We start from the raw sequence: 18,865 nt of genomic DNA, 5'->3' as shown, positions 1-18,865 counted from the left end.
TAACTGATTCACTTTGCTGTAAAGCAGAAACTAACACACCATTGTAAAACAGTTATACTCCAATAAAGATGTTAAAATTAAAAAAAAAAAAGTATATTTCAAGGAAAAAAAAAAAAGAAGTTCATCCCCTCAGGGAAGGGAGCTCAGAATACACTGGGGCTGGCACTGCCAGAGAAACTGAGGCAGTGTGGGACTGGCTACCCAGTGGGTGGTGCTGGTCACCCCCATTCTTGTGTGGGGTGATCTGTGAGGCACTGGAAGGGCCCTGCCCTCCAATGGGTCCTTACAGATCCCACTCACCTGCTCACCTACCTCCGCCACGCCTGCCTGCCCTGGAAGTCCATACTCAGAGCGCCAATTCACATGCTCACCAAATTCTGAGGGTTCCTGTCCACCCTCCCCACCCCAGACTCCCAGTCCCAAACCCAGGTGCTAGTAACCCCCGGGTCACCCCGGGTGGGTCATTCCTCTCCATGCTTGTTTCCTCTTCCGTAAAGCAGCGTCCTCAGTCCCTCTTGGATTTCGCCCAGCATCCCTTCCCCTCCTTTAGGTGACAGCTGCAACCTACCCCCACCCCCTCAGACCATGTGATCAGTAGAGCCAACTCCAGCCCTGGCTGCCGGGGTGGGTGCCAGAGCTGCCTGGCAATCAAGGCACCCCCATCCCCTAAGCCCGTAAGCCTTGGGGGCTGACAGGAGCCCACCCCCTGAGGCTTTGCAGGAACAAGATGGGTGTTCTCTCCTGAAATCAAGGCACAAGGGCTGCGTGAGCCTGGGACTGCCAGGGCACCTTTCTACCACGTGGAGAAAATCCACCTGAAGGAAGCCCACAGGGCTTAACAAGATGGAGAGAGAGAAGGATGGAGAGCTGGAGTGACCCGGTGACATCCTGGAGCCCCAGGGTCCAGCTGAGCCTGAGTCCAGAACCAAACCCTATTATTGCAGCTGTTTTCAGTTTCGTCTCTTGTGCCTGCAAGAGTCCTGGGCGGTAGTGTGGTGGGGAAGCTGCCTGGTTGGTGGGGGGGTGGGGGGGGGCGGCGCGAATCTCTGTGAGCTGCAAAATGCTCTGCTGGGTCAGAGGTCAGGGCTGTGAGACTCAGAAACAACAGGGCTGGGCCTAGGGTGAGGCAAGAGAGGTGCCGAGAATTGAATGAGGGGGCCCTCTTGCCTCACTCTAACCTGGCTCTGCAACACAGCCCCCTGCAATTGCTGGGTTTGCCCCAGGGAGGAAGGGCAGCCTCACCCCTCGAGATGAGAGAAGGCAGCTTTTGCTCTCGCTGACTCCTAAGATGGGGTGTGTGCAAGAGCGAGCCCGGGTCTGGGGTCAGGAGGTCTGGTTCAAATCTCAGCCTGTTGCCCTGTTGCCTTGGCAAGTCCCTATGAAAATGGAATGGCAGCTGCCTCCATGTGTTCTCCCCCTTTCAAGGAGAGGGACTTTTTTCTTTTCTTTTTTTTTTTTTTTAAATATCTTTATTGGAGTAGAGTTGCTTTGCAATGTTGTGTTAGTTTCTGCTTTACAACAAAGTGAATCAGCTATATGTAAGGAGGGGGATTTTTTAAATGGACACACAGCCACCCAGCTCTTCCCAGCCTCCCTTGCAGCTAGGAGTAGCCACGTGACTATGTATTGACCGGTGAGGTGTAAAGGGAAGTAAGAGGTCCAGCCAGCAGGAGTGTCCCTCAAAGAGGCAAGTGGCCCCTTCCACCCTCCCTCCACCCTGCTCCTCAGGATGCCGAAGAGCCCCCTCGGATGGCACCAACAAGGACAACAGCCCTGCAGCAAGAGAGGAGCAACTCAGGTCCCCGAACACTGCATGGAACTGTCCACCAGATCAGCTCTGGACAACCTCCCTATGAACTGTACCGTGAGAAAGAAAAACGTTCTATTTGGTTTAAGGCCCTGCTGTTTTGCATCTCTGTGCCTGAATTTATATCCTAACTGGTTCTCTACCCCAGGGACTCCAGTTAGTTAGGGGGAAGGGCACAAGTGCTACTGGTTTCTAGTGGGTAGAACCCAGAGATGCTCATCACCCTACCACACACAGGACAGCCCCCCTACAAAGAATGATCTGGTCCCAAAAGTCAATAGTGCCACTGCTGAGAAACTGCTCTTTCCTCTTGGAGATTCAGTGTTCCCATCCCCCAAATGGGGGGATATTGAACTATCATGTTTTTGTTTTTGTTTTTTTGCAGTATGCGGGCCTCTCACCGTTGTGGCCTCTCCCGTTGCGGAGCACAGGCTCCGGACGCGCAGGCTCAGTGGCCATGGCTCACGGGCCCAGCCACTCCACGGCATGTGGGATTCTCCCAGACAGGGGCAGGAACCCGTGTCCCCTGCATCGGCAGGCGGACTCTCAACCACTGCGCCACCAGGGAAGCCCTATCATGTTTTTTATGAGGACCCAGTGAGATGATAGACATGATCCTACTTTTAGGAAAGGAGACAGTCCTGCAAAGATAGTCATGGAATCTTTATTATTGAGATAAATTAAGATGGACGCCCCAGAGGAGGGGAGGGAGCAGGTTGCCAATCTATGTCCAAAAAGGAGGTAGTGGTGCTCCACAGAGAAGGAGGGCTCCAGGGTGGGCTTGGGGCCCCTGGTGCAGTGCAGGACCAGGAGGGGAGGGCAGGGGCTCCTGCCAGCGGCCTCAGCCTGAGGAAAGGGAAAGGATAGGGAAGTCCAGCCGAGGGAGGGGGGTGGGAACCCCACACGGCCCACAAAGCTCACCCCATCCCCACCACCTCCCATCCTGCCTGGGGGCCCCCCTCTCTCTCACACAAACATGCTTCTCCTCCCCTCCGCACGCCTGCCCTCTCCCCCCAAACGTTCTCTCTCTCTATCACACACAGACACACACAGACACACCTCCTTCCTCTATGGCCTTGCCCCTTGCACACCCCACCACACACACTCATCCATGCCAAGCCCGGGTCCAGAGTGGTAGGACTGGGCTGGACTAAGCTGACATCCCTCCAAAGGGGGCCCTTTCCTTGGGTCAGCTTTGAAGCCTGGCCCACGAAGCTGTAGGGTCGATACCATTGGCTGGAGCGGGGAGCTGAGTGTCACCGAGGATCTGGTAGGGAACTGGGAGATCTGGAGGCTCAGGACAGGCAGGGGCAGCCATGCCTGACGCCGGGTGGAGGGGCAGGAGTGCTGGGCAGCACAAAGGCACTGGGGGGGCCGTGGGGCGTCCCCGGAGCTGGGGAGGGCAGGTGTGGGGTAAGCTGGCTTGACCTGGAGACGAAGCCCTGGGCCATCAGCAGCGACATCTCAAGGCACCCAGGTGCCCCATGTCCCCACAGCCAGGGTCCTCCCAGAGCCCCTCCTCCCGGGAGGAGCCAGGCAGCGAGGGAGAGCCTGGAGGACCAGGGGTTCTCCTTCCTCTGCCCCGGGGTCTCCAGGCCGGGCGGGACGGGAGAGGGCACCCGGTGCCCGCTCCCCACCGCCAACAGAGCCGGTCGACTCAGACCTCGGGGCCCCCGAAGGCCAGGTTGTCGCGAACCATCAGTGTCTTGTGGAGGTCACGGTCCACCAGGGGGCGCTGCATGCGCCACTTGTGCGCCTCCTGCAAACCGGGCTCGAAGTAGTAGATGCAGGCGCCGAAGCCCACCAGGATGAGGACAGAGATGAACAGGTAAACAGGCACGAACCAGTCCAGGAAGTGCGGCATCGCGGCGGCCTTGGCTGCTGAGACACGGTCGGTGAGAACCGGCGGAGAGGCTGCTTATCCCACCCACCCTCCCAGAGGGGGACCCGCAGGCTTCACAGAGCCAGGAGGTCAGAGCTTCACCTTACGGCTGGGAAGACGGAGACCCTGGAGAGTGGAGGGCAGTGACTCAGCAGCCCCGGCCCCTTGACCAAGCACACAGGTGCCCGCACCACAGGGGCCCACCCAGCTCCTACTCACCCTTCTACAAGGAAGCTTATAGCTGAGGGCTGGCCCTGGCTCAGTCCCTCAACAGTATGTGTGCCCTCAGGCAAGTTGCTTAACCTCTCTGGGCCTCAGCATTGTCCCCTGCAGAAGGGGATGCTAACAGAGCCTTGTGGGGATTCAGTGAGGTGACTGACCCCTCAGACCACTCAGTAAAGGACAGCTTGGGCCATGCCTCCTCTGAGCTGCCCCTCCCGGCTCTGACTGTGCATTTGCAGAGGCTTCCACTTGCCAGGCCCCTCACAGATGAGTGGGTCCCCGGTCACCCGTGCATCCTGGCTAGGTGTGGCTTGGTGAAAGCATGGTGAACAACCGCCCATCCCTAGGGGACCTGGCTGATATCAACAGGCTCTGCACAGACTCCCGAATTCAGGCCCATGCCCCATTTTATAATTATAAGAGTAAGGACACAGGTGCCAGCCCCAAAAGACTTGGACATTGGTTTCCACATCCGTAAAATGGGAGTGAAAACAGTATCTAGCTCATAGGGCTGTTGTGACTGTTAAAAGAGTTAATTTACATAAAATGCTCAGAACCAGTGCCTGGCACTTACCAAGTGCTACATCGTAGTTTGTTCTTATTCTCTGGGCCTCAGTTTCCTTATCTGGAAAATGGGCATAGAAGTAGGACCCACTTCTTAGGGTCTCTCTGAATGTTTAACAAGACCATGCCCAAGGAGCATTTAGCATCATGCTGCTTGGTGCAGAATCAGCACTCAGTGAATATCAGCTATTGTTATTTCCAGTGCACCAGAGGTGGGGAAAGCAGGAACGTGGCAGCTAGCAGCTTTAAGGTGCTTCACAAGTTTTACAGACACCCAGACTCTTTAGAAAGGCCCACAGATGCCCACATCTGCTCTCTGCCAACCTTGCCAGCCTCATCTCCCACACTACGTGCCATCACAGGGGACCACTTGTCAATCACCTATGTGCATCTGCATGTTATACAGTCTACATCTTTGCATATGCTTTCATTTTCCTTGGAATGTCCTTTGCATTCATGTTCATGTGGCAAACTCCTATACATACTTCAAAAGCCACACCACAGGTTATCTCCTCCAGAAATGGAGTAAATCAGGGCCCATTTAACCCACCCTCAATCCCTTCCTGAGGTGTGAGAAAGGGGTAAGGTGAGAAACCCCACTTCTGCCTGTCAGGCAGGGAGACCACAGTCAGAATGCAGTCACAGACCTTACAAAAGGCCTATGGGGTAGGTGTTACTGTCCACATTTTACAGATGAAGAAACTGAGGCCCAGAGAAGTTCACTAACTTGCCCTGAGTTACCCAATTGAGACGTGAGAGAGCTGGACTCCAACCCCCCAGCGATGTCCTGAGGTTTGATGGGGAAAATACCTGAACAGAATGAAATGAGCAAAGGCCCACCTTGTCTTCTAGGGAGGGAAGAAAGGGGATGGATGGAACGACCTCCAGGGCAGGCTGAAGAGAAGCTCCAGCTTTCCAGACCTCTGTCTCCAAGCTCCAGCTCCTCTTGTCCCTCTACTGCCAGGTGGGTCTACGAGGTGGGCTGTGACCCCAGGGGAGGGAGAGATGCTGCTTCCCAGTCCTGCATCCCCCCAGAGCCCCTCCCCTGCCCTCCAGGGTCCCCACTGGCTGTTCTGAAACACAGTGTCTCAAGGTGCCCTATTCTCCTCATGGAGAAATAAAATGAAAAGTGTGCTAATGGCCCAAAGTCAGGGTTAGAGCAGTGTCCTCCGAACCATCTGCCCTTCTGTAGAGCCAAAGAGAGGGTTCAGAATTCCTTGGTGTGGCCTGGGTTTAGGGGGAGGTGGAGAAGGGGACCTACAAGCAGAAAGGCTGCTCCAAACTAGCCTGACTGAGGCTAAGTGATTCGTGCCCCCTCCCCTGGCCCCACCCAGGACCCCAGCCTCCTTTGAGCTTAAACATGAGAATGGGGGACTTGGGCAGAGCAGAAGCCATTTCAGCTGCGATGCTGTGGGCCTGTGGAGCAGTGTTCAGGGTCTCCCAACCTCTCCAGACCTGTGAACAAAATCCCAGGCATTCTGGGGCAACTGAGCACCCCAGACCTTCTCCTGGCTTCTCAGAGGACTGGCTTAGCTGAAGCAAAACATTCACTGGCCTTCTGTGTGACCTTGGGCCCCTCCTCACCCTCTCTGAACTTCCAGGGTTCCCTGCACAGTGACGGGGTGGGGGCGGGGACTATCAGATGATCTATAAGGAATTTTCTAGCCCCCATTCCAGCTAAAGTCCTGTCCAGGACAGTGTGAGGGTTGCAGAGCCCCTCTCCCTGCCTCCCAAGCACCACTCAATCCCCCACCCTGACCCCCGTGCCCGCAGACCCACCTCAAGCCCTGCAGATGCCTGTTCTGGGGGCTCCGGGCTGAGCGCACAGCCTCGGCCTAAGCAGCTCAGTGTCGGCCCGTGGACTCAGTCGCAGCTGCTGTCCCCAGAGATGCTGCCATCTGCAGCCGCCCCGGGTGCTGGAAGCAGAGAAAGGGCGAGGCCAACGGCCCCTATGGGAGACAGAGTTTCTCAGGCCCAGGGGCTCTGACTGGGCCAGGAGGGGGCAGTCCTGGGCTAGCTCCGGTAGCCTGTACCTCTCCCTGCCCATTGGAGACCCTTCTCTCTGCCCCCCACCCTCAGGATAGCAGGAGGTGGGACCTGCCTTAGCCAATCAGCAGCCTGGCAGAGCAAGGGCTTTATCCTCTGTTGCCCGGGCAACCAGCCTTCTCTTCAGGATCCCTTGCACTGTGCACATGGTACAGAGATGAAAGGCAGAGCAGGGTTGGATAAATTCGGGACAGGTGGAAGCCACCCAGCAGGCTGCTGGACCCCACGGCTACTAGACCTAGGGAGGAAGTGGCCCCTACCAAGATAACTAGGAGGATTTGGAGACTTGTCATTTGAGGGTAGGGAGAGATTGGGGTCCCTGGCACGTGGGTAGGACACAGAAGCAGTGACCAGCAGAGCCAATGAGGGTCATGTGTTACAGAGGGAAGAACCAGGACTGAGATTCTGGACACATTGGTCCAATGTAGCATTTACCATATGCCAGACACTGCTTTCAGTGCTTTACATATTTATGTTAACTCATTTATTGGTCATCCAGGGTCACATGGCAAGAGTCTCAGTGCCAGGGTCGGAGCCCTAGCCTGGGCTGCAGGCCCGCTCGCAGGGCCGGCCCTCCCGGTTCTGCCTCACCAGCCCCGGAGGCCCCCTGGCTGGGCTACAGCCTGAGATAGTGTGGCTCCCAACCACGGAGCCCTCCCCGCTAGGCCGGGACTGGGCCCCGCGTTGCTTCATCTGGTCCTGCAGCCGGTTAGTTGTTGAAGCCACTTTGGGGCTGAGACAGCTTCGGCTCAGAGCCATGAAGCTGCTTACCCTCTCCTTCTTCAGGGTCACTCAGCTTCTCAGTGACAAAGCCAGGGCGCGCGGGGTGGGCTGGAGGTGAGGGCCCACCTCCCAAGCCTGGGTCCTCCCTCCTATGCTCTAGACAGAGTGTTTGCAAAGTTTCAGAGGCCCAGTGAGCGTTCCATAAGCAGCGGTGGTTATCGTCTCAGGAGGAGAGAGCAGCCCCAGAGGCCCACGGGGTGGGGAAGAGTCTTCGAGGAACCATCTCCCTGGGGAGTCCATTCCCAGAAACTGAGGACGGGCAGGTGGCAAAGGCTATGGGTAAAATGGCTTTGGGACTCTGGGTCCCCCACCCCACAGACACCCTGCCATCTGTGGGACCATCTGGGAGTCCTGCGAGTGTCCTCTCCAGCATATGTGGGCCAAGGGGAGTGAGTTTGAGTTTCCAGAGAGATTTTTATTAAGATCTAAGGTACCTACAGTAAAATACAAACCTTAAGTGATGAACGTTTACCTGTGTATACACCTTTGCAGCTGCCACCCAGACCATGTCTAGGATGTCTTCATCATCCCAGACAGTTCTCTCCTGCCTCTTGCCAGTCAATACCGCCTTCCCAAAGGCACCCACTGATCTGATTTCTGTCACCATAGGTTAGTTTTTCCTGTATTTGTATTTCCCATAAACGGAATCTTACGGTATGTGCTCCTTTGTGTCTGACTTCTGTTACTCAGCACAGTGCTTTTCTCTGCGCTGACGAGGTTGCCTTACCAATGTACCACGGCTTATTTGTTCACCGCTGAAGGACATTTGGGGCATTTCCAGTATTGAACTATGATGAGCAAAGCTGGCAAAGTGCCATTGAACAGTTTGGAGTGGGAGGGCAGAGAGGAGGTGGGGGAGGATGAAAGGGGCACAGAGAAACTTTTGGAGGTAATGGATACGTTCATTATAAATTGATTGTAGTGGTGGCTTCCTGGGAGTATATTTATATCAAAACTTACCAAACTGTACACCTTAAATATGTGTAGCTTACTACGTGTCAATTACACCTTAATATATCTGTTTTTAAAAGTGATAAACAGGGGACTTCCCTGGTGGCACTGTGGTTAAGAATCTGCCTGTCAGTGCAGGGGACACGGGTTCGATCCCTGGTCCTGGAAGATCCCACATGCCGTGGAGTAACTGAGCCCGTGCGCCACAACTACTGAGCCTACGCTCTAGAGCCCTCGAACCACAACGACTGGGCCCGCGTGCCACAACTACTGAAGCCCGCGTGCCTGGAGCCCGTGCTCCGCAACAAGAGAACCCACCGCAATGAGAAGCCCGCGCAGCGCGACGAAGAATAGCCCCCCGCTCGCTACAACTAGAGAAAGCCCGCGCGCAGCAACGAAGACCCAACGCAGCCAAAAATAAATAAATAAATTTATTTAAAAAAGTGATCAGCAGCCCTTAGATATTGTTTTAGCCACGTGATTCTTTATTCACAAAAAAGTTTATGGGAAGCTCAATATGTAATAGAGATGAAGCCAGAGCTGCTTCTGTTAAATGGTGCGGTGGGGTTTCTGGGCCCTACGTACTCAGCTTCTCCCCTGCCCCTCACGGTGCCCCTGAGGCATCTCCCCAGGGTTTCGGAGAAGTCACTTTGAAAAACACTGGCCCAGAGGGTCTCTGATGGCCCTGCAAGTTCTGGGTGTTGATGATACAAGAACCTCCAGGCCTGGGTCTGGGCTTCCTGCCTATCTCTACACTTCATCACAGTATGGGTCTTACACACAACTATTTTCTCTTGCACTACCTATGGGACAGGCACCAACTCACCTGACCCCTCAGCCAACAGTCACCTCCCCAGCAAAGCGTAGTGGGGGGCCCCCCAGGGAGCCTTAATGCACCTTCATCTGGGCTCCAGCTGCTTCCCATGCTGGCTCTCACCCACTGTGCTGCCTTTGGTTGTTGTTACCTGTCCGTCGGTCGCTGAAACCTCTGTGCCTGGGTCACAGTGTCCAGCACCAGGCCTGGCCCAAGGCAGGCACTCAGCACAGCTTGACTGAATGGGCCTCAGCTCAGCCCCTCCTGGAACGTGCCGAGCAGGGTCCAATGTCTTTCATTGACTCTCTAAGGGCCTCAGTCACCTGGCCCTCGATCACCTCTCTAGCTTCATCTCCTGCACTCCTCACCCCACCTGCTCCAGCCGCCGGCCTCCTTGCTGCTGCTCAGAAGCGTCAGGAATGCTCCCCACTTGGGGTCTCATCACTTGCTGCTCCTGCCTGAATCCTCTTCTTCACTCTATTTATTTAGCATTTTCATTTTGTTCCATTTTATTATTTTTTTCACATCTTTCTTGGAGTAGAATTGCCTTCCAATGGTGTGTTAGTTTCTGCTGTATAACAGAGTGAATCAGCTATACGTATACATCTATCCCCATATCCCCTCCCTCTTGCGTCTCCTCCCACCCTCCCTTCTTCACTATATTTAATTGGCTCCCCTCTCACCGCATGCAGACATCTGCCCAAACATCACCTTCTCAGCGAGGCCTCCCCTGACCTGAAGTAGCTCCTCCTACCCATCACGTTCTATCCCCTAGCCCACCTTACTTTATTTTCCTAGTACTTACTACTACCTGACTGTAGTAGTCAGTCATGGAGGGGAGTCCCCTCCATGCCCCGTGCCATGGGGAATCAAAGCACCATCTGTGCTGGGGCAGGGGCTCCCTGAAGCCATGTACTTCCTGCTCTTTCTAAGCAAGGTGTAACTAGTTTGGTTCGCAGTGAGAAGGATTTAGGTTAGACAGGAAGTATGCCTCTTTTCTCCCAGATGTCACAGTAATGAACACACTGTGAGATCACGGTCCTACTCCCCCATCACACTGAGTTGGTCAGTAATGTCTGATTCATCTGTGTTCCCAGGGTGGGGCATTGGGTCTGCCCTAGGAAATGAATGAATGAATCACTGCTGAGAATAAACAAATGGATGTAAATCAATTCATTCATTCAACAAATATTTCTTGAGCAACTACTATGTACCAGACACTTTTTAAAGTGCTGGACATACAAACTGACAAAATCTTTGCCCTCATGTATCTTATGCTCTAGTTGGAGAGACAGACAATGAGCAGATAATTATAGAACTGTTGGGAGAAGCAATCTGCTGTGGGCTCTGAGTCCCTGCAGGTTCTTGCTGGGCATGCCAAGAAAGCTAGGCTCTGAAAGCTCTTTACCCAGGCCATTTCTAAGGGTTTGTTTTTGCAGCAAGCAACCTTGAGGGTCGGAAAAAGAACAGGAAAAACAAGCAACCAGAAAAAGGACAGGCATGCCTACCACTCACTATAAAAGTGGTGAATTTCTAACCTCTGTGTTCCTCTCCTATAATGCCATCCACGAGGTGTACAGGCAAACATGATGGGTGGGTCCTTTGCAGGGCTTGCGGGATGTGGGGAAAATGACACAAACAAAGGTAAAGCCACAGCTACTGCTTTTACCTTGAGTAATAATGTCCTTTGTCCCTTACCCAGGAGTTTCATGTCTTCTGCAGCATCCATGAAAAGGTAACAGACTATTACTAAACAGTAATAAACAGTAACAGTTTATTAGTTTGTAAAATCTCAGGTGCTGCCCAGTTCTCGTCAATATGTGAAGTGCTATTGAGAAAACTGAGCAGAAAAGAGCGCAGTGGTTAAGAATCAATACTGGTTAAGAGGGATTATGGGAGGGCTCGCTATTTTAGACAGGGTCGTTAAGAAAGCCCCCTCTGATGAGGTGACATTGCAGCAGAAACATGAATAAAGTGAGGAAACAAGCCACGTGACTGTTTGGGAGGAGAGCATTTCAGCCAGAGGGAACCACAGGACCAGGGGTCCTAGAGCCGTTGTTAGAGGGGGAAGGGCCGAAGATGAGGCCAGAGGGACTGTCAGGGGCCAGAACCCACAGAGCCTCAAAGGCCCTGTAAGGCATTTGCAATGTACCTGAGTGAGAGGAGAACTATCGGTGGGTTTTGACCAGAGAAGTGGCCTGCTCTGATTACTCTTTTTAAAGGATGACTCCGATTGCTGTGTGGAGAATAGCCAGTAGCCCTGGAGACCAGGATGGAAGCAGGGAGCCAGTGAGAAGGCTCTTACAGTAGACCTGGTGAGAGAGGAGAGCGGCTTCTCCTGGTGGTGGGGTGGAGGCAGTGAGAAATGGTCGGCTTCTTGCATTTTAAGAATAGAACCCACAGGCTTGCTTAAGGATTGATTGTGAGGTGCGGGGAAGAGGAGCCAAGAATGACTCAAGATTTTGTTCTGAGCAGCTGCAAGGACGGACTCAACTGAGATGGAGAAGATGTGTGAGGGACAGGTTTGGAAGAAATCAAGAGCACCTTGAATGAGCATGAATGAATGAAAATGAATAACTGAATCACTGAATATCTTCTTTCTCCCAGTCGTGAAATAAAAGTCTTGTCCCGCAGGCAGCACCCTATGTGCCTAGAGCCAGCGGTGGAACCTCCCCTCGGAAAAGGCGGTAGTGGTTCCTTTAAGAAGGCCCTGCCCCGCCCCCCACGAAGTCCTCCCAGGCACTGTCACGTGACCCGCGATTACGCACAAGGGGTGGGCCACAGGGTGGTTTGAAAGCCCGGCGCGCACCGTACAAGCGGCGGTTCGGCGTGTGCCTGGGATGTCGGTGTTGCGGCCGCTGGACAAACTGCCTGGCCTGAACACGGCCACCATCTTGGTAGGCGTCAGCAGCCCAGATTCTCCCGCCCGCCTTTCCTCCCAGGCTGTGCCTGAGCCGCCAGCTCCCCTGCGCTCTCTGAGGAGCTGGCGTGGGCTATTCTGGCTGGGGTGTGGTGGGCCGGAGAGCCACACTCTGAGCCAATCGGAGTAGCCGCCCTTCTGAGGCTGAGGGACGTCCCCACCAATAAGTGCGCAGTTTCTGATTGGTGGGGCGGCTGGGCGGGGCGACCGCGCGCAGGGCGGGGTGCCGGGGGTCCAAAACTCGGTTTTCCCGCGTAGAGGGGTCGGACCTCCGGGAGAGACGAGGCCTTTCCAGGAAGGGTCCGGGGAGGTAGTGAGTGCTTTCCGTACAGGACCGGAGAGGGTGCAAACCTCGGGCCCTCTGCCGGAGTCCTCTCGGTAAAAGGGTGCCTCGCGCGCTGGAGCCGGAATCTTGGGTTCGCGGCCGTCCGGGCCCTCCAGCGGGACTGCTGTGTCCAGGTATCAGTAGGTCGCCTTCTCTCTCTGGGCAGCTGGTGGGCACGGAGGATGATCTTCTGCAGCAGCTGGCCGATGCGATGCTCAAGGAGGATTGCACATCGGAGCTGAAGGTGTAAGTAGCCTTATGCTGGGGGTGTCCGATCGCTGGCCTGGGCGCAAGGGAGAGCGGGGTTGGCGGTAGGGGGACCGCCAGAGGCGAGCACAGGTGGAGCCGGTTGACCAACCCCTCGGAGTCTCCGTCCTAACGCGTGATCTGTCCCCGTCCAAAGGCATCCTCCATCACTGTCACACAGTTTTTCTGTTTTCCTCTAGGACTTGTCGCTATAAGAAGTGTCCATGTTTCTTTACTTGTTTCCAGTCTGCCACCGCTAGGGACCCCAAGGTCAGCCCCTTGAGGGCAGGGACTTTGACTTTTGCTCGCTGGTGAATCTCCAGTGCCTTGAGCAGTACTTGGCACAGAGTACATGCTCAGATACCCTCCAAATTTCCTTTTTCTAACTGAGAGGGAGTAGAAACAGCTGCTGGCAGGAGTCAAGTGACTGAATACATGTGGGTGTCATTCTCCCTGATAGAAAGATTATGTTCTCTTATTCTACCTAGTATGGGGCATTTCCAATTCCCACAGAGGAAATACCCTTTAGATTTGGATCATTCTCCTTCAACATAATCTTTCCCTCAAAATAAAGATGGTTCATATGTCCATCTGTGCTCTACCTATCTTGCCAGGCTCTTTGGCTATAGAACACCAAACACAATAACCAATAATCTCAAAGCCATAGCTCAGAAATTGGAAAGGATAAAAAAAAAATTAATTTGGGACTTCCCTGGTGGTCCAGTGGTTAGGACTTTGCGCTTCCGCTGCAGGGGGCACGGGTTTGATCCCTGGTCCAGGAACTAAGATCCCGAATGCCATGGGGCAAAGCCAAAAAAAAAAAAAAAAGTCAAAAAAATTAATTTAATTAGCATCAGAGTAAATGGAAAATGTGGACAAAATTGCCTGCATTAAGCAAGATGGAAACCATTGGCAAAAAAGAGAGTCACGTGACATGCAAAAAATCTGATGAAGAACCCACTCTGGGAAAAGGGGAAGAAAGCTCCTTTTTGAGTGCTTTGCACCATTGAGAAATTTAATAGGAACATGAATTTTTAAAAGAAGTGTTCAAAGACCAAATAATAACACAACAGAATGAGAGGAAAAGGGAGGTTGCAGAGCTAAGGACAAAAAAGGTGAAAAATAATACCATATGAGATCTATCTAATAAATACATAGAAACAGCAAGGATCAGAGTAGATGTGGTTAAAGACTTAATTATTTACAAAGAAGAAAGATTTGAGAAAATTGCAGCAAAAGTGTTTGAAGTGTAATAGAAGAAGACTTCCCTGGAAAGAGTGAAGAGTTGAATTTGTCCGTTAAAAAGGGTACATATATCTTGTTCCAGGAAAAATGGACAATTATTTACTTCCGAAGTAAATAATTCTTCAGACTTTTAGGCAGGAGAAGCAAATCACCCATATGGTCATCTGTTCATTCTGTTGTCAAGTATTTTCGGCTCTCTGCATTTGGAGTATTTGGCAGGAACCAGGTTTGACCTTTTGTGGTTATGTGGAGCCATGTGACTAGTTCTGGCCAATGAGTTGTGAGCAAAAATGATTGTCTCTTTATTGCTGAAGCATTTAATTGCCAGTGAGAGACCTTCCTCAGTACCCTTTGTCTCTCTCATGTTCTAGAGTGGCAACTTCATTAGCTGAGGTCCGAAATTATGGTTAGAGCGAAATATAAATGTATATAATAATACCATTAATAATAGCAATATAAATGTACATTTGTAAGTTTTGTCCAAATGGTAAGGTAGATTATAAGAATGCTAATTTTCTCACTTTTCTTAATAATAGAGAATCAACCCCATATAGGTGAAATTAAAACTGTTAAAAATGATACCAACTTACTCATTTATTCCATAATCTTTTTTAAATTGGGTTCTTTGAGGAAATAATTTCTTATGATTAAAAAATAATTTATCCAAAGTTCATCTTTTTTTTCAGTTCTACTTTAGTTATTTTGCTTCCACTAAATTCAGATAAAATTAATACTATTATCCTATTTTTATTTTTTTTTTATTTTTTATTTTTTGGCCTCACCATGCCCCTTGCGGGTTCTTAGTTCCCCGACCAGGGATTGAACCTGGGCCACGGCAGTGAAAGCGCTACATCCTAACCACTGGACTGCCAGGGAACTCGCTCCTATTTTTCGATTACATCTACTGTATTCTAGTGTCTGAATGTGTATACATTGTGTACATGGAGAGATGTTTAGAAAAATGTTCCAATGTTAATAGTAATTATTTCTAGGTAACTGAACTTTTAGGAGTATGTGTTTCTTTTTTAACTTTTGTGTTTTGTATACTTTTTGGTATTCTTAAATTATAAGCTGAGGGGTGGGGGGCAGATGAGTAATAGTCATATGTGGAAATGGGCAGAAGTAGAGGATTCAAAAAAAACCCTTTAGGTGGGTATTTGACAATCTGAGACTAAGCCCAGACAAGAATGATGAGGGTGACTTGCCCAAGGTCACACAGCTGGTAATTGGCAGACCTGGGATTTGGGGCCACTTCTGTCTTACTCCAAAGAGCTTCACTCTTAACACCTAGACTTCACAGTCCAACACCCTCCCCCGCTTCCGAGCCTGGTCTCCCTCCCAGCATGCAGTGAGGACGTCTAGCCTCACGCCATCTTGTATCCAAAACTCCCTCTTGCCAAGGCAGTTACTAAACTTTCTGGCAAGGAGAGGAGAGCAGGAGTCCTCTGGATAGGGCCAGCTCTGCCCCGCCCCTGTGCTCACCTGAAAAGTCTTGCTTCGGGTGAATGGGAGAGGAGCTCCTGACAGCCTCGTCCCTGTAGCGGGCGGCGCGTGAACGGCCACTGTGACGTGGGCACGTGTTTATCCTGCAGTTTCTTGTTTTTCAGCCACTTGGCAAAGTCCCTCCCTCTGCCTGCCAGTGTGGATCGGCCCCGAATTGACTTGATTGTGTTCGTGGTCAACCTTCACAGCAGACACAGGTGAGAGCCAGAGGGTGGGGGCTGCCGGGCTCAGGTAGGCCCGGAGCAGGGATGTGCTGGGACAGTGGCCTCGCTTGTCATGGGAAGGAGAGCAGAGACAGGGAGAGGCTGCCCGGGTTTAACTTAGACGGTGAGGAGCGGGCAGCCCATGGCCAATGCAAGATGTTTAAAAGACACCGATAAAGGCCAGCAGTGTCATCTGTCATTTGGCTCTCTGAGGCCTCCTGTGTATCCCTGACAGCAGGCACAGACATGAGTGAAACAGACCCCTGTCCTCAGGGTCCATGAGGGGAGGAGGCTAGACTTTTGAACAGACAGTTACAGTACCTGCGATGGGTACTGTAAACAGAAGGAAGCATGGGGCTGTGAGACCCCAAACGAGACCTCTGACTCCCAGGACTTAGGTCAGGCTAGACTTCCCGGTGGGGGTGACATAGACACCTGAGAGATGACGAGAAATTAGCCAGGGAAAGGTGAAAGTGAGCAGAATGTTCCAGGTGGAGGGTTACCGTGAAGGGCAGGAGGAGCGTAGTGTGTTCGGAGGACCGTCCAGGCCTGTGCAGCGTCAGAGCCCAGTCTAGCGTGGGGCCGTGGCAGTGGCAGCATGGGCGGTGTTGATGCTGGCGGCCTGATCTGGCCTCCCTATGGTGCTGGCAACCCTGGGGACAGGACTGCAGCCAGCCTAGGGAGTACAGAAGAAAGGTCTGCCCTCTCCCTCCTGGGGGACAGCTGGCTAAGAGCAGGACACAGGGTCCAGCACAGAAACCAAGGCAGACACCTGGGCCTGTGGTAGGGATCAAGGGAAGGCTGTGGTGGAAACACCTGGGAATCCAGTGGCATAGAGACACCAGATACACGTAGCATCAGGACCAAGTCCAGACCGCACTACCTGACCGGTTGGAACCAGTCAGCGGTGACTTAGGCCCAGGTGGGGCTGAGATCTGCCATGGTTGCCAGAGGGCCCTGGCTCAGCAGATCTGTTGCTCTTTGGGTGAGATCTCTGTGTTCACCAGAAGCGACACTGGCCCAAGTCTTTGGAGAGATCCTGCTTCACAGCCACACTTAGGGGCAGGGCCGCTGTTGCCGTTGGCCTCAGGCTGCTGAAGCCTGACCTTTGAGATGGCTTTTTGGCCAGGAGACAACAGGTTCCTTCATCACTCCCTGGACACGAGTGAATGAAAGCCTCAACCCAGAAGGTCAGGGTGCCGTTGCTTAGAGGAAAAGAGTGTTTTCATATGATTGATATGACTTAAAATCGCTGTAATCTTATTGGAAAGCAATTCAGCAATACTTATCTACACTTAAAAAAGACACATACTGGGCTTCCCTGATGGCGCAGTGGTTGAGAGTCCGCCTGCCGATGCAGGGGACGCGGGTTCGTGCCCCGGTCCGGGAAGATCCCACGTGCCGCGGAGCGGCTGGGCCCGTGAGCCATGGCCGCTGAGCCTGTGCGTCCGGAGCCTGTGCTCCGCGACGGGAGGGAGAGGCCACAACAGTGAGAGGCCTGCGTACCGCAAAGAAAAAATAAAAATAAAATAAATTAAAAAAATAAACTCTTGTTGAGAAAATATTGACTATAGAAAGAGAGCCTTATATGTATAACTGAATCACTTTGCTATACATCTGAAACTAACAAGACATTGTAAATCAACTATACTTTAATTTTAAAAAAAAAAGAAAGCTTGAAGAAACATGGGTCTTACATAAAGTGGATTCAATAACAAGATTATTGCTACAAGAAGTCACGCTTTCACTTTCTTTGAGGTTCCCCCAAATATACATATATTAATCAACCATCATTTATTGAGTACCAGTCTGCACTGGGGTGTGCTGGGAATGGAACAGTAAATAAGATAAATGCTACCTATACCCTCAAAGAGCTTACCAAAAAGGAAACCAAAAATGAGGCTACTGTATTGGCCCCAAGGTGAGTCTCTTTCTACCAAATTTTAGAAACTGAGACCTCAAAAACAACTTGTCTTGACTGTGCTCGGTAACCTCAAGTCCCAAAATGGTCTTCTCTGCCTGAAGGTCACCCTCAGACCTCTGGCAGGAGGGCGGAGTTGGGAGAAAAGGAGACTGGAGTGGAAAAGACAATATTCAAATTGGTGGCCAGCACTTGTATTAACTTTTTAATAGTCACAAGCAAGGGCATTATCTCAGAGCAAGGCTGTAGGATTATTGTCACTTCCATTCCATAGATGAAGAGAGTGAGCCTCACAGATATAAAGCAGCTTGTTGCTTGGTAGCAAAACTGGGATTCAAATGCAGGTATCCACCTGTAAGTTCCTTACCCTGTGTGGGTACCTGGCTGCCCTTCTGTTTCAAAAATCTTACTGCCATTGCCTTTTTCTGAAATGCTTCTAGCAACCTTTGTGGTGGAGGGACACTGGTGAAAAACTTTTGAAAAGTTTGAGAGGAAAACTTACCTTTATGTGACACCGGCCACGGCCCCAGCTCCGGCAGCCAGTACAGAAAAGAAAGGCTGCTGTGGACCAGCTGTCTTCTCCACTGTTTCAGAGACTATCATCTCCTTGGGCTTTATAGTTTCTTTTACTTTCTGGAGAAGACCTGTTGCCTTGCTTTCTGGCAGATAGTCTCCTGAAGAGGGGTGTCCCATTCCAGGAAGCTCATGGTTCAGTGTAGAAGCAGAGGGCCCGTGAGCCATGGCCGCTGAGCCTGCGCGTCCGGAGCCTGCGCTCCGCAACGGGAGAGGCCACAACAGTGAAAGGCCCGCGTACCACAAAAAAAAAAAAAAAAAAGACACATACTGTGACCCAGCCATTCCACTTCTAGCATCTGTCCTACAGAAACGTTTGCTTGGATATGTAAGGACCTGTGGGAAAGAAAATTCGTGCAGCTTCTTTCGTAACGGTGAACAACTGGAGACCGTTTCAATGTCCATCACAGGGAAAGTAGTTTGTGGTACTGTGTGGTCATTCCAAAGAATGTAACAGAGATGTTGAACCCAGTTAGACCCAACTGGATGCTTGTACATATCACTGTATTTGCACATGAAAAATATTCCAGAAGAATTACACCCCCAACTGTCAGCAACAGTTATCTCTGGGGAGTTGAAACTGAAGGTGGTGCTGGAGACGGGCACTTTTACTTTTTACTTACACACCCGTATTTACTGTTTGATTATATTACGAACTTGAATCACTTTGTAATTAAAAGTAGTTTGGGAAATTCCCTGGCGGCCCAGTGGTTAGGATTCCTCGCTCTCACTGCCGAGGGCCCAGGTTCATCCCTGGTCGGGGAGCTAAGATCCCACAAGCCGCGTGGAGTAGCCAAAAAAAGAACTACCGTATTACCCAGCAATCCCACTACTGGGCATATACCCTGAGGAAACCATAA

The 18,865-nt window shown here is 51.8% G+C and overlaps 2 protein-coding genes across 2 annotated transcripts in view; one reads left to right on the top strand and one right to left on the bottom strand.

The window, feature by feature from the left end:
- Positions 1–3,464: 3,464 nt before the first annotated feature.
- Positions 3,465–3,671, bottom strand: SMIM45 (small integral membrane protein 45). Its single transcript, XM_055085174.1, has one exon. The coding sequence runs from the start codon at positions 3,669–3,671 to the stop codon at positions 3,465–3,467; it is 207 nt and encodes a 68-aa protein (XP_054941149.1).
- Positions 3,672–11,867: 8,196 nt separating this feature from the next.
- The window catches only part of LOC102975201 (centromere protein M), a 14,410-nt gene continuing 7,412 nt past the window's right edge, over positions 11,868–18,865 (top strand). The window contains exons 1-3 of the mRNA XM_007099886.3: positions 11,868–11,966; positions 12,481–12,560; positions 15,413–15,505. Coding sequence (XP_007099948.1) covers positions 11,910–11,966; positions 12,481–12,560; positions 15,413–15,505 — 230 coding nt within the window. The 5' untranslated portion in view covers positions 11,868–11,909. The remainder of the gene's footprint in view (positions 11,967–12,480; positions 12,561–15,412; positions 15,506–18,865) is intronic.

The sequence above is a fragment of the Physeter macrocephalus genome, chromosome 6 (assembly GCF_002837175.3).
Source record: "Physeter macrocephalus isolate SW-GA chromosome 6, ASM283717v5, whole genome shotgun sequence".
Taxonomy (NCBI): Eukaryota; Metazoa; Chordata; class Mammalia; order Artiodactyla; family Physeteridae; genus Physeter; species Physeter macrocephalus.
Note: the sequence above shows the minus strand (reverse complement) of the source record. Positions and strands in the feature narration are given on the sequence as shown.